The sequence below is a fragment of the Humulus lupulus genome, chromosome 7 (genome assembly GCF_963169125.1).
Source record: "Humulus lupulus chromosome 7, drHumLupu1.1, whole genome shotgun sequence".
Lineage (NCBI taxonomy): Eukaryota > Viridiplantae > Streptophyta > Magnoliopsida > Rosales > Cannabaceae > Humulus > Humulus lupulus.
This window is the reverse complement of record NC_084799.1, coordinates 199,899,277-199,915,346: the sequence shown is the minus strand read 5'-3', so window position 1 is coordinate 199,915,346 and position 16,070 is coordinate 199,899,277. Positions and strand designations below refer to the sequence as shown.

At 36.3% G+C, this 16,070-nt stretch overlaps 1 protein-coding gene across 1 annotated transcript in view; it reads left to right on the top strand.

Moving 5' to 3' along the window:
* The window catches only part of LOC133792575 (probable LRR receptor-like serine/threonine-protein kinase At1g29720), a 54,398-nt gene that overhangs the window by 32,096 nt on the left and 6,232 nt on the right, over positions 1 to 16,070 (top strand). The window contains exons 3-11 of the mRNA XM_062230483.1: positions 7,335 to 7,406; positions 12,619 to 12,690; positions 12,785 to 12,856; positions 13,010 to 13,081; positions 13,190 to 13,261; positions 13,376 to 13,447; positions 13,561 to 13,635; positions 13,722 to 13,799; positions 13,900 to 13,977. Coding sequence (XP_062086467.1) covers positions 7,335 to 7,406; positions 12,619 to 12,690; positions 12,785 to 12,856; positions 13,010 to 13,081; positions 13,190 to 13,261; positions 13,376 to 13,447; positions 13,561 to 13,635; positions 13,722 to 13,799; positions 13,900 to 13,977 — 663 coding nt within the window. The remainder of the gene's footprint in view (positions 1 to 7,334; positions 7,407 to 12,618; positions 12,691 to 12,784; positions 12,857 to 13,009; positions 13,082 to 13,189; positions 13,262 to 13,375; positions 13,448 to 13,560; positions 13,636 to 13,721; positions 13,800 to 13,899; positions 13,978 to 16,070) is intronic.

The following is a 16,070-nucleotide window of genomic DNA, read 5'->3' as shown; positions in this document are numbered from 1 at the left end:
GATTGCCTCTTATGATTGGATAAACACCTTTCCAAAATCGGGAGTCACTAATCTTCCTGTTGCCGTATTTGATCTAAGCTCGATCATTCTAGACACCATTTTGAATGGATCAAAGGGGTATAGTCTGTTTCATTTCTTTGAGTTCTAAACCAAGGGACCATCTTGTAAGTAAACCATAATGACTGCCTAGACTGCAGCAAACAGGAAAAACGGTGGGAAACTAGGAAGATATATGGAGAGCCCTTCAAGTGTGGAACAAAGAGGTATTTTTAAATGTATATGAGAGGATCAAATTGATTAAAAATAGACTAGGTTTTCTGCAAAACCAACAAGATAGTCTAGAATCCTTTACAGAAGAGTCAACGCTTCAAAAAGAAATTGAAGAACTGTGGATTCAAAAAAAAAAAAAGTGGCGCCAGTGGTCTCGCGAGTTGTGGATGCTAAGAGGAGACCGCAACACAAGATTTTTCCATGCATCAACCATAATTTGAAGTTGAAGAAACCACATGTGTTCCATTAAAGAAGAGACCAGGAAACTCCAAGACAAGAGAGAGACAACGAACCAAATTCTTGACAAGTATTTCATGCATCTATTTGAATTAGATTACACAATGATTCCAAGGAAATTTGATGAGCTATTCCAGGAGAAATTTTTTGTCGAGGAAAACCAAAGATTGGGCATGGTATCAAATAAAAAGGAGATAGAGGTGAAAATTGCGAGTATGCATCCTTTGAAGGCTCAATGATTAGATGGGATGTCAGGGTGCTTTATAGAAATTACTCGGAGATTCTTGGTGGTGAAGTGATTAGGATTGTGTAGGAATTCTTTACCACAAAAACTTTTGATCATAAACTAAATTACACATTCATTTGCATCACCCTGGAGGAAGAGAATGCCAAACAGGGTGGATAGATTTAGACCAATCAGATGATGCAATTTTGCCTGGAAAATTATGTTAAAAATTATCACGAACCGATTGAGACAATTAATGGAAAAACTAGTGTCTCCTCTGCAATCAACATTTATTTCAAGGCAGTGGATAGGTGAATCATCAATCCTAACATAGGAGATGGTGTAGACAATTAAAAAGATGATAGGGAAATGAGGACTCATGGCGATTAAACTAGACATGCTTAAAGCATATGCATATGGAATGGTGTTTTCTACTTAGAGTGTTAAAGGAAAATGAGATTGGGGACCACATTTTCAACCTAATCATGGCATGTGTCAAAAGTTTTTGGTACTCAGTGATTCTGAATGGACTACCACTAAAGAAATTTCATCATAGATAGGGGGACCCACTATCTCCATTCCTGTTCCTCATATGTAATGCAGTCCTATCGAAACTTATTCAGAGGGAACAAAATAGGGGGTCTAAACACGACATTTCCATTATAAGAATGCCGAACCTATATCACACCTCATGTTTGTAGATGACACTATTTTCTTCACGAGGGCAAATGAGAGGGAGGCCCAAAACCTAATGAATTGCATCTAGACCTTTGAGGGATGATCATGTCAGAGACGCAGTAGAAAAAAACCAACTGCACTGTTCTCAAATACTCTGGACAAAAATGTGAAGCAAAGGGTTCAACATATCCTAGAAGTGTCACCCTCTTCGGGTGATGAAAGGCATTTGGTAAACCCTTTTGTCTTCAAAAGAAGTAAGAGAAAGGAATACTTAGCACTGAAAGAGAAGCTTCACAAAAGATTGGAAGGGTGGAACTAAAACTCTTGTCGTATGTCGAGTGAACCATATTATTGAAAGCATTGGATGCAACAATCTGAAAGTTTTGGTAGATAGGAAACATGGCAAAGGAGAGTTATAGAGCAGCTAAAAGCTGGGATAAAATTGTGCCAGCCTAAAACAACAAGGGAGCTTGGATTCAGAAGGTGTGAGGACATGAACAAAGCCCTCATGACCAAATTGTCTTGGAGTCTAGGTAGAGGTGAGAACAAGCCATGGGTCAATAGCCTTTAAAAGAAATATTGTAACAGAGGATCATTTTGGGAAGTTGAAAGAAAATCCAGCTACTCGACAATCAGGAGGAGTATTTTGGATGCTCGAAGTATTTTAAGGAAAATTTTGTCATACTGTGGTGAGCGATGGGCAGTCTGTAGATGTTTGGAAACACTCATGGATACCATGGCTGAATTATAATGAATTTAGAGGATTGATGGAGATACACAGAGTTAAAGCACCAAATTTAAATTCAGTGGTCGATCTATCAATTAAAATATAATGAGTGGAATAATCCCTTACTCAAAGAGATCTTTGGAGAGAGTATGAGAAGATGAATATCAGAAATTGGTAGACTTCCTGAATCCATCAGTGATATCTTAATTTGGAAGAGTCATAGGAATGGAAGATTTTTCTATCAAAGAAGCCTATGTGGAAGATAAAAAACATAGGTTCAGAGAGGAGAAATGGATTTGGAAGAAAATATGGCACTCTCAGATCCATATGAGATTAGCATGGCATTTTGGAGGAGATTGGATGATGCTTTTCCGATATGAGATAAACTGGAATTTGTGATGGATAAACATTGTCTCTTTTGTGATAAGGAGGTTGAAACAAATATGCATGTATTTAAGGAATGTCCTATGACTCGGGCTTTATGGTTCCCTGGTCCTTTTAAGATCGTGACAAGAAATATAGCAAGCAGGTACATGACAGATTTCCTGGAAGAAGTGGCAAAGCGTTTAAAGAGGATGAAATGACTCGGTTCATGCCATACGGGGGATGCCTAGTCCAGACAATTTTTTGAATTTGAAATAAAGTGTTGATGTATGGTAAAATGGTCTCAATCCAGGTCCTAATTCAAAAGATAGAAGGTAGATGTCAAGAATTTGTCATGGGAAAGATCGACCCCTCAAAGATAAACTTAGAAGATTGCTGGTGGAATTGATAGGATCTTCTTCACAGATGCATCTTGTTAGGAGCGAATAGAAGGAATCTTAGTGGTGGATGTGAACAAGGACACAAGGGCTTGGGAGACATGCTCTAAAAGGATTAGTGCAGGGTTAGCATTTGAAAGAGGCTAGGCGATCCAACTTGCTCAAAATTTCTTAGCCCAGCTATCTGCTCTCCAAATTCAATATATTTGTTGGTTAACTTCTATGACATGCTAACAAATCATACATCTTATTTCCCTCATTAACATATTACATCATAACATACATATGATTTTAAATTGTCTTAACATCCTACGCCATTCTAGGCATCTCGACTCTACACAGTCAGACATATCGTAAAGGGTAAGCTAACGCAAAAATACAAAACATTAAAGAACAACCTTACAGTGCAATCTACTGAGGCCTTCCCGATCTTCATATGCATACTATGAGGGTCCACATGACCCTAAACAACATAGGCCACTAATACCAAATCTAACGACGCAAAATCCTAAACAGTTGATCCACTAGGAAACGATATTGTTTACCTAGTGGTCAATTCACTCTTAAAAGTCAACTTTTGTAAACCAGGCCATTAAAAATGTAAAATACTTTCATAATCTATAGTAAAGCATATAAGTAAACCATATTTAAAACATAATTGAATTTGAGATCTCAGTAATTAAAAACAAAATCCTGTTGATAAATGGTGAAAAATAAAGTACTTGGCCAATTGTTCATCTTGGCTTGTTTAGAAACATGAAACATACGTAATAAAGACATATGACATAAAGCAGAATTCTCTTGGATACCCAATCAATCCTACAAGTCGGTTGAACAACATATGCATACTCGGACAAGATTCCCTCTAGCCCACCAACACTAAGGACATGTGTGCCTTATTCTTACCTTCACACACAAAGTAGCTGATTAGCTATAACACCTTATTAGGAAGCAAAAACATACATCTAAACATAATGCTAGCATAAAATAATATTAAAATTCGACAACATATCTTCTTAGCATATCATACATACATAAATAGTCTAATAAAGATAACATCAAAATATATGAGTACTTGTAACCATAACATAATCTCATAGTTAGCGGATTCAGTAAAACTTAATCTGTTTCTCCACCCAATACTGCAATATATATAATATCATGTAACAGAAACCACCATGTTCATATCATATAACATAACAAAACATAACATAGGGATCACATCAAAACATAGGGTATGGTTGTTAAATTTTGTGGCTTTTGGCTTTTGGGCTTATAAAATATCTTTTAGAAGAAGCCACAAAGTTTAGCTTCTTGTAAAAGAACTTTTATAAGTAAAAATGCTATTTTAGTTATGCATCCAAACAATTCTATAAAAGTGTTTTCAAATAATAAAATAATTTTTTTTTGCCAAAAAAGTCAAAAAGTAATTTTGGAAGTGTTCCCAACCAAGGACATAATATATCATAACATAAGGATCATATCATATCATAACATGGCAAAACATAGGGATCATATCATATCATAACATAAAGCCATCGAGATCATAACATAACATAGACTAAGAAGGTGATCAGCCTCAATACCTCCGTAGTCAAGAGAATAACCACTACTCGCACTAAGTGGTAAACTCTGCGATGACTTCCCTATAAACTGAGTCTACCGTAGTACAATTTCATGGTCACTTACAATTACAGAACCTTAACATACATAACACATAGCATTTGTATTTATAACATATCCTGCATTCAGAGAATTTCATAATCATAACAAGACCATATAAAACATATATACATACATACATATATATATATAATCTCATAACATTTTTAGCATCATACATAGCATTTCAAAGCATATTGGTTCTACATATCCTAACTTACTCTTGGTACAAAACTTCCTTACCTCGAGTCCTTCGCTTCCTTTTCCTTTTTATTAGTGAGATTCTTAAGTTCCTATAAATCCAACCAAGATGCATAGCATAGCTTATAATCATGCTACATCTTATAAGAAAAAAATTTAAAGGACATAATTATCGCAAAATCCTATTCTTGACACTTGGCCCAAACCCGAGCCCTTAGGGTAAAATGACCAAAATATACACCTAAGAAACCTGAATCAAACATAGAAAGATATTAACCTCAATAATTTATTTTTAATCTATGCTTGAAATCTCGAGCCTAAAGTCCAAGTATTTCTCAAGTTATGAATTCCCGAGCCCCGAGTTCAAAATCTTGAGCCTTGATGTAACTCGAGTACTAAACATAAATCATGTCATTACTTAATTATTAAAGTATTTTCTAAACCTAGAAGATACTTCCCAAGCCTTATGTCTAAAACTCAAACCTCAATTATCATTTAGTCTAAAGTCCTCAAGATCCCATCTGAGCAATCCACTCATTTTCCTTTAATTAAAATAATATACCCAATATTATTTTAATTATTATAACAATTTCATTCACATATTTAACTAACAATTAATTAAAAAAAATTACACCGATAACATCTCACACACCTCTACAATTGATTCTCATTTTTCCTCTTCTACTCTTAGCATCTTTCATGAACTATTTCGAGAGAGACTCCTTAACTTCCCACGAAAGGCGGTACCACCTCTAAGTCCACATAGGTGAAATTATTACAATGTCTTTGTTACCCTTATAGATGATTGTTGCACTGAACTAAATTTCATTAAAATCTTCTTAGGCTTAACCTTCTTTCAAGTAATAACTAACAATAAGCTCTTGGATGGGACCTAATTTTTTTAAGTTAGTGTTGCACCAATTCACTTATTAATGGCTTTTTACTATCCATTGAACTCTAGATTAGGTTTCCTTAATTTTTAGTTGGTTGCCATTAATAGTCAATATTGTTCTAGGAGTTTCAATATCATCCCTTGTGTTGTAGAACTCACTATGTCCTTTGTGAGTGGCTTAGTAAAGGGATCCACTAAATTCTATCTAAATCTCACATAAGATATAGAAATAATTCCATCTTGAATCAATTGTCTCACATAGTCATGTCCAAGACTTATACATCTATACTTTCCATTATATACACTATTATAAGTTCTAGCTAATATTGTTTGAGGTAATAAGTGAATGCCTCACGTAGTACAATCTTTAGGGTACTTATTTCATTGACAATAATTTGTAATTCATGATGGAATTTGAGGAAGTAATAGCTTATCATCATAAAACTTAAACTCCATATACTGAGTAATTAGGAACTTTTTGGTACCTTCTTCTTCAACTTTGTATTTGTTCTCAAGAGCCTCCCATATTTCTTTAGCACCACTAGGGTTCGAGTTGAGATCATAGAGCTTATATGATAAAGTGTTGAGAATGTGACCCCTAGATATGAGCTCATCCTCCAAGCTTTCCTTCTTAGGAGTTTGGAGACCTTCCAATTCCATATCGAAAAAATAGGATACTTTGAGAGTGGTGAGGAGAAACCAAATCTTGTCTTGCCAACACACAAATTTTCTCAGTCAAAGCGATCCAATCTAACCTAGTCTTGATGCATGAGTTTGAGAGCCACAATACATGTAGAAACTTCTTGCATCGTTAATGATGATGGAAATCACAAGAGTAGAGCATTAAAGATTTTGATTGTTGGGGTTAGGTGGTATGAATCAACACTGGGGTTCGTCAAAACTTAAGAATAATAACACAAAAGTAATGGAAAACAGTAACACAAAATCTTGCACAAGATGAGAATCTTTGTCCAAAACATTTATTCCTAAACCGCCATTAAAGTTGCTTGAGGTTTCTATAAGCACGAATAAGGAATGAGATATAACAAGCCTAGGAAATTCTCAAGTCAAGTAATCTTGATGATACTTGGAGAGAGAGAGAGAGGGAGAGAGAGAGAGAGAGAGAGAGAGAGAGAGAGCGAGAGAGAGAGAACCATTTAAATAGGGTAGTAACCACCATTAGGTCTAACAATTAGGATTAGAGCTTTTTAAATTGAGTTTTTGAGCACACGAATCTATATCTGGTCTTCTCAGGTGACATGTCACCTGGTAGTAAGCTACATGTGGCCTGTCAGGTCACATGGCACTTGTCACCTTTTCTTGAGTAGGTACAAGCAAAATGTCACATGTAGTTGTTTAGCAAAAGGTGACCAGTGTCGTGCGACTTGTCGCGATAAGAGCTCCAACATCTCACGGGTCCCTTGGTCAAATTACTCAAAATAACCCTAAATTGCTCCAAATGTTCCCAACTTTTGGGAAACTTATATACCTCATTGAATCATTTTACACCCAAAAAGACAATTTTAAAGTGCCTATAACAAAAAATCAAATTTCACACACCAACATTATGTAAATTTATTAAGTTTTTTTCACTACTTTGTGAATTTACACTTAACCTTATATTTGACCAATCATAACATATACTTATTTTTCTATTACTTCAATTATTTTGATTTACAGACGTGTGAAAGATTTGAATCTCACTGGCATGCTTCCACTTGAACTTGTTAATCTTCCTTACCTTGAAACAATGTGAGTTTTTTTTTTAAATTATTATAATTATATTATTATTATTTATTGTTGATGTACTGTGCTTACCCACTTTTTATTTGATAAATTCTCCAAACAAATATAGTTGTTATTTAAGATTTTCCTAATAATCGAAGTAATGGCTGATGTATTTCTGCCTTGATTGATAAAGAGAAAATATAAAGAAAAAGGAGAAGAGAGCAGAGAGAATGAATAAACCAGCTCAAGGAAATATGGCTGGTGACCTTTTGTATTTATAGTGCACAGAATTGGTACAATCATTACAATCATTACACAATAACAATATGGGAATATTCTAATAGAATTCCTGCCACCTAATCATTTGGTTACAACAGAATGGGACCACTAGAACAAATTGTATACACCAGAATTACTAAAACTAATTAGGCAGAATACTATTTCTTAACATCCCCTCTCAAACTAAGTGGGGTGTCAACCACACCTAGTTTGCCTGTTAGAAACCGAAACCTTTCACCACTGAGGCTCTTTGTAAGACAATCCACAACTTGATCATGGGAAGGCACATATCTGATTTGTAATGACTTCTGCAGAACCTTATCACGTACAAAATGAACATCAAGTTCTATATGTTTCGTTCGCGCATGATAAACCGGATTAGTAGCTAAAGCACTTGCACCCAAGTTGTCACACCAAGTTACAGGTACACACGGTAAGGGGAAACCAAACTCAGCCAATAAAGCTTGAATCCAAGACAGTTCGGCAGAAACCTGAGCAAGAGCTCGATATTCCGATTCTGTGCTTGAGCGAGACACCACAACTTGCTTTTTAGATGACCATGACACCAGGGTATCTCCAAAGTATACACAATAACCAGCAACGCTTGATCTATCATCCGGGCAACATGCCCAATCCGCATCAGAAAACCCTGTGAGAGCAAGTCTGTCAGCATATTTGATGTGAAGTCCTCGATACACAGTACATTTCAAGTAACGAAGCATTCTCTTGACATCATTCCAATGAACCGTGGTAGGTGCATGTAGGAATTGACTTAGTTTATTCACAGCAAAACATAAGTCAGGTCTGGTATGTGTTAGATATTGTAGTCCTCCTACTATGCTTCTGTATACTGTGGGATTTTCAAGTTCATTCCCATCTGATTTTGACAGAGGATTACCAACGATCATAGGAGTATAATAAGGTTTCAAGTGTAACATACCTGTTCTAGATAACAATTCTTTAATATATTTACTTTGACTAAGATATAGGCCTGTAGAATCTCTGTGAACCTCGATACCTAAGAAGAAATGAAGAGGGCCTAAATCTTTCAGAGCAAAAACTTCATTCAATCTGGTGGTGAATTGTTGAAGCTTCTTAGCATCGCTGCCAGTGACTATTATGTCATCGACATAAATGAGAACCATGATGATTAAGGTAGGGGTCTTGTAGAAAAACAACGATGAATCAGCTCGTGAATTATGAAAGTTCCAATCCAGTAAGGTAGCTTCGAGACGATCGAACCAAGCTCTTGGTGCTTGTCTTAGGCCATAGAGAGACTTGGTAAGTTTGCAAGCCCACTCCTTTATGTTTTTATCCTCAAAACCGTGTGGTTAGCTCATGAATACCTCCTCCTTAAGCATCCCATTCAAGAATGCATTATTAATGTCCAACTGACGAATATCCCATGACTTAGCAACAGCGATAGTAAGGACAATGCGGACAGTGGCAGCCTTAATAACAGGGCTGTAAGTTTCACAAAAATCAATACCATGGCATTGTGTGAATCCTTTGGCCACCAAGCGTGCTTTAAATCGTTGGAATGAGCCATCTGAGTTCCTCTTGGTTTTAAAAACCCATTTATTTCCCACAATATTCATACCTTTCTGCCGAGGGACCAAGATTAATGTTCCGTTTTTTTGTAAAGCAGTAAACTCCTCATTCATGGCTTGTTTCCAACCACTATGTTGTAGAGCCTCTTCAACCGTGGTAGGTTCAATGTGTGTGTCTGTCCAATTCGCTTGACCAACATATACTTTTGGTTTGAAAAGGCCTGACTTAGATCGAGTTGTCATAGGGTGTGTTGATGCAATTGAAATAGGACCTGTTGGTTCAGGTTCAGCTGGTTAAGAATCAAGTGAGGTGCTGACCTGAGATGTTTCAGCTGTAAAGTGAGGACTATGGTGGTCAGATTCAGATGAGTCTGGTTGTGTTGGTGAGGTAGCAGATGATTCTGCAATGGACTCTTCAGAATGGATGCCTGGTGTGTTATTCGGATTTGGAGTCTGAGTGGAGTTCACATCTGATGAGTGTTGAATGGGTTCAGTAAAAACACACCACGATGGGACCATGACAGAGATAGTTTGCTCAGGATGTTTAGTATTTAGGAAACCTGACTTGAAAGGAAAGTGAGTCTCATCAAAAACCACATTTCGAGTAATATATAATTGACCACTAGAGCTGATGCATTTATAACCTTTATGCACATCACTATACGAAAGATTGACACACCTAACAGAATGAAATTGGAATTTATGGGATTGGTATGGTCTCAAGCATGGGTAACATGCAACTCCAAAAACTTTAAGAAATTTATAGTCAGGTTTCTTTCCAAACAGAGTTTCAAAGGGTGTTTTATGATGGAAGACTAGTGTGGGAAGTCTATTTATTAAATAGACAGCAGTTTGGAATGCATCCCACCAATACTTAAGTGGCATAGATGCTTAAGTGAGCAGTGTTAATCCCATTTTGATGATATGTCGATGTTTACGCTCTGCTCGTCCATTTTGAGCAAAGGTATGAGGACAAAAATGACGAAAGATGATGCCATGATCAATCACACACTGTGAAAAAATTTGGAATTCTCCTCCCTAATCTGTTTGGAGAGATTTGATTTTACAATCAAATTGATTTTTATCCAAGGTTTTAAACTGGACAAAGGCAGCCAAGGCACCACTCTTAGCTTTGAGTGGATAAATCCAAGTGTATCGGCTGAAGTCATCAACAAAGTGGATATAAAAGCGAAAATTAGTGTTGGACATGAAGGGGGCTGGACCCCATAAATCAGTATGAATTAATTCTAGTTGTTTTTGAGCATGGCTGGAACTAAGATTAAATGGCAAAGAATGTGATTTGCCAAATTGGCATGCTTCACAGAAGCTTTCTTTTTCATTTCTCAAAAGTTTTACATCAACACAACTCAATACAGATTGCAAAACTTTGTTAGACGGATGGCCTAATCTCCTATGCCATAGATCTTTCTTGGAACTAGAAAACTGGTCAGTAACAGGTTGGCTTGACACAGAACTGGAAAAACAGTGAAAGCGGCTGGAATTTGGATGAGATCTTGAAGTGCTTGAGGCTGTACTGTTGAGTTGATAAAGTCCATCTTTAAGACTCCCTTGCAGAACCACCCTCCGAGTTGCTAGGTCCTTCACAAAACAACAATTTGGAAAAAATTCAACAGAGACATCATTATCTGAGGTTAGTTTAGATATGCTGATAAGGTTTTTGGTAATAAGAGGAACATGTAATAAATCATTTAGAACCAGATGATGATCATCATTTGTAGAGATATGTCCTTTCCCAACATGAGCAATATTTAGCTTATGACCATTACCAACAGTCAGATATTCCTTACCATTGTAATCATTTTTCTTGGTCATATGGTTTGTGGTGGCAGTGATATGGTTACTAGCCCCGCTATCGGCATACCAAGCATCGTCTGCAACCATTTCAAGTGTAGCAATGAATGCAGTAGCATTACTTGAACCATGTGAGAGCCCTTTGTTTTGTGAATTTCCAGCATTAGGAGGAATCGATCCCATATAGTTCTCATCGAATCGGTTGTAGCAGTGGGCAGCAGAATGTCCATATCTCCCACATATTTGACAAGTGGGTCTGTCTCCACTCCAACCACCACGACCACGTGAACGACCACCACTATTGTAGCCACGTCCAGGTCGGCCTCCTCTCTGTCCTCGTCCACCATGTGAGCCACGACCAGATGATAATGGCGAAGAAGAATGACCTTGAGGCTTCAATGCCAGATTTGCAATAGGGCCACTCAACTTGGATGAAGCACAAAAAGAATTGAGGCGCTCCATTTTGCTATTGAAGCTCAGAAGGATGTCCTGCAATTCCTGCCAAGTAACAGATGAACGAGCCTCAATAATGGACACAATGGTGATATACTCAATATCTAATCCAGATAGCACATTTGTAATCAGATGGCATTCTGGATATGGGTCACCAGCTAGAGCTAGAACATCCGCCCATTGACGCTTTTGACGGAGATAATCCACCATACTCATTGATCCCTTGCGAGATGTCTGAATCTTAGTGCGATACTCGTCCATCTTCTCCCTAGAATGAGCCCCAAACAACATTTCCAAACCTTGCCATAGAGAAGCTGAGGAGTCACAATCCATAACATTTGTAGCGACACTCTCAGTCATTGAACCATACAGCCAGCCAAGGAGTGGCTGGTCACTAACAATCCAGTTTTCAAACTCAGGATTGGGAAGCAGATCGGTCGAACCAGCAGCAGCAGGAAGACATTCTTCTGGTCGACGTCGGGTTCCATTTAAGAAGCCGTCAAGATGATGCCCTCGAACAATGACATACACCATTTGTTTCCACAGAGGAAAATTGTTACGATCCAATTTGAGGGCAAATGGTTGAGATAGTGTACTGCCCACCGGAGATACCATAGTAGACAAAGGAACAACACTGCTAGGGGAGCTGGTATGAGTGGTCGATGCAAAATTTTGAGGGTTCGCAACATTGCTACCATGGGAAGGTGATTGGTCAAAAGAATCTTGTTCTTTTCCAGATGACATGAGGCACACGCCTAGCCGAAACTCTGATACCAAGAGAAAATATAAAGAAAAAGGAGAAGACAGCAGAGAGATGAATAAACCAGCTCAAGGAAATATGGCTGGTGACCTTTTGTATTTATAGTACACAGAATTGGTACAATCATTACAATCATTGCACAATAACAATATGGGAATATTCTAACAGAATTCCTGCCACCTAATCATTTGGTTACAACAGAATGGGACCACTAGAACAAATTGTATACACCAGAATTACTAAAACTAATTAGGCAGAATACTATTTCTTAACAGATAATATTGAGAGGCTTTGTGTTTGTGGAAATGACTGAGTTGTTGGTGAGCCTCAAAATCATACATCATTGGTTTTTATTTATATTTTACTGTATTGGAATTTGTAGTGAGTTCACTCGTACCTATCTTCAAGGTCAACTTCCACCAATATGGGGTACCATGAAGAACTTGAAGACCATGTAAGCATGATATAAGTGGGACAAGGAATGACTTAATTTGATTATTTTTTTTCTCGCTTTCCGTTTTGATGCTCACCCAATAATCCTTGTGCAGTTCTCTCACTGCAAATCGCTTAACGGGAAATATTCCGAAAGAGTGGGGAAATTTATCGAGTCTTACGTACTTGTATGTTTGATTTCATATCTCTATTTTTGAATAAATATAATTTTTTTGGTGATTATATTTCATTTTATAAAAGTAGTGCTTGTATAGCTTACGCATGTTTATTATTTCAAATTCTTCCCATCACAAATTGGTTGAAAACTAACAAATATGCAGAAGTCTTGAAGCCAATAATCTTTCTGGTAATATTCCTGAGGATCTTGGGAAATTGGTCAACCTAACTAACCTGTATGTCATCATATATAATTCATTAGGTTATTTTTTTATTATTCTTTATCATTTCAAAATCAGATTTCATGTTAGAATAATGAATGTGATTTTTTTTATTAATCTCAGGTTCTTGTCCTCTAATAAGTTTGTGGGAAGGTTGCCGAATACATTAATGAACCTGAGAAATTTGAAGCAACTGTATAGTTTTGGCTGAACTCATCTTTAGAATGTGTACTGTTCTCTAGAAATTTTCTAGTGGTGCTAATTTAAGATGCATATATAAAAGTAGACCCTTTTATTTGTCATGTGCAGTAAGATAAGTGATAATAGTTTTGAAGGCCCTATACCAGAATTCATTCAGAACCTCACTCAACTCCAGAAACTGTACGTAATGTTCCCCTTCATAGCCTTATAATTTCATTGAAATAGAAATACATAGTGGGGTTTATGAATGTAACTTTCGTTTTATATTCTTACATATTCACACATCAATGAAGGGAATTATATGCATCTGGACTAGAAGGACCTATCCCTACTGCCATTTTTCAAAATTTAGAGAACTTGAATGATCTGTGAGTAAACAAAACTTGTTGATTTTATTTTTACTTCTTAATCATTACCATGAACTAATTAATCATTTATGAACTCATTATAATAGGAGGATCACTGATATGGCAGGAGAACAGTCTGACTTTCCTACCCTAAACATCCAAACCTTTGGCAAAAACAACAAATTGTATGAAACTTACATTCCTTCCTACGTCATGTCACTGATGTAGAATATTTGTTATTTGTAGCATATTTCAAATATTGACCTAATATGAAATTTTTGTCAGGATCTTGAGAAATGTGAGTTTATATGGACCTCTCCAACCTAAAATTTTGGGTATTATTAATGCAGAAATGGAGATGTTGTAAGTGTTTCAAACTTCTTTCATTTGATTTGCTTTGAAATTGTAAAATAACCTAGGAACTTTCTTATTGTTAGTAATCATGTTGTCTGTTTTTATTAGCTGATACAAGAGAAAATGAATCAATTTGTGTTGATCTGAATGAATGACCAAAGTTACATAATGACTTATATAGCCATGATACAACTTATCTGTTAGTAACAACTTAACTAAGTATTAACTAACCTAATTAACTAACTAAAAGAACATAAAGTAAATCTAACATAATCCTCAAGATGGAGTGTATAAATTTACTAAACCCATATTGGATATAAGCTGTTGGAATTAAGCTGGGAATAAAGCTTTGCTCATTAAATTAGCTACATTATTTTTAAAAGTGACATGAAGGAGTTTTAGGTGGTCAAGTTGAACCTTCTATCGAACAAGATGACAATCTATCTCAACGTGTTTGGTGCGTTCATGAAAGATTGGAATTTTATAAATATGTATTGCCGGTGTGTTATCATAAAATAAAGTTGTGATAAAGCCACGTGTTCTCACATATGGCATTGGCCATAGATCTATATTCTCCTTCAGCTGATGATCCAGATACTGTGTTTTGCTTCTTGGATTTACAAGAGATGAGAGAATTGCCAAGAAAGATACAATAACCAGAATTTGATCGGCGAGTGTCCACACAAGAGCCTCAATCAGCATCAACATAATTCTTAACTAAAAATCAGCATCGATATTTGTTTCTTCATATCCAATCAGCTAAGAAGTCGATGATGTAGGAGAAAAGAGAACTTGTCCAATTGTTCCTTTGAGATATTGCAAGATACGTTGAGCAGCTTGATGGGGAAGTCGTGGTAGCTAAAGAAATTGACTTAGACGATTAATAGAATATGAGATGTCTGGTCTTGTGATGGTGAGGTATGTGAGTTTGCCAATCATGCTACGATATCTTGTAGGATCAGAAAGAAGCTCGCCTTCGTCTTTGCTAAGTTTGATGTTGGGATCCATTGGTTTAGTGACCGATTTAGCTCCAAAATAACATGAACCAGTAAGCAATTGGAGAGCCAAAGTTCTTTGAGAGACAATTATTCCCTCATTAGTGCGACCAATTTCTAAACCAATAAAGAAACGTAATGGACCTAAGTCTTTAAGTTTAAATCGTGTATCTACTGAAGTTTTAAATGTAAAGAGGCATCCTTATGTGAATGCTAGCTATTATAATATCATTAACATAAACTAGAATTGCTAAGAATGCACTTGGTTTTTTTAAATGAAAAGTGAATGATCAGATGGTGACTACTTGAAATCATCTTGGAGAATAGTAGATCTGAGTTTGGCATACCATTCCCGAGAAGCTTATTTTAATCTATAGAGGCTTTTGTTGAGTTTGCAAACTGGATTGTTAGGAACCACCCCTTGTCGTTGATATCCTTTTGGTAATTTCATAAACACATTTTCATCTAAGTCACCATGAAAAAATGTATAATTTATGTCCGTTTGATGTAAAAACCAATTGTTAGTAGAAGCTAAATCATGAAGTATTGTAAGATTATAAACTTGCTATCGGGGCATAAGTTTCAAAAAAATCTACCCCATGTTCTTGAGCAACTAATCTTGCGTTGTAACGATCTCACCATTGGCTTTGTATTTAATTTGGTATACCCATTTACTACCTACTGAGTTGCAGCTAGAGGAAGAGAGATGATTTCATGAGTGTTGCTAGCCTTTAATGACTGTAATTCTTCATCCATGGCATGTTTCCATTCAGGTATTTGACAAGATTTGGAAAAATGCCTTGGTTCTTCAATCTTTTGAGTTACTCAGACATCAACTTTGTAAGAATCATGTAGTTTATTATAAGAAAGACAAGATTGAATAGGGTAATTAGTAGAAGCTTTAACAAGGACATAACCACATAAATAATAATCCAAAATGAGCTGGTTTGGTAGAAATAGGTCCTGTTCATGCAATTACTAAAGACTTTTTTTGTGTGGATACATAAGAAGAAGCTGGATTAGATGTAATTGTATGATGAAGATATATAGTACTAGAAAATAATTGATCAAGAAAGTCATTTGTATCAATATTATGATATGGAAAAA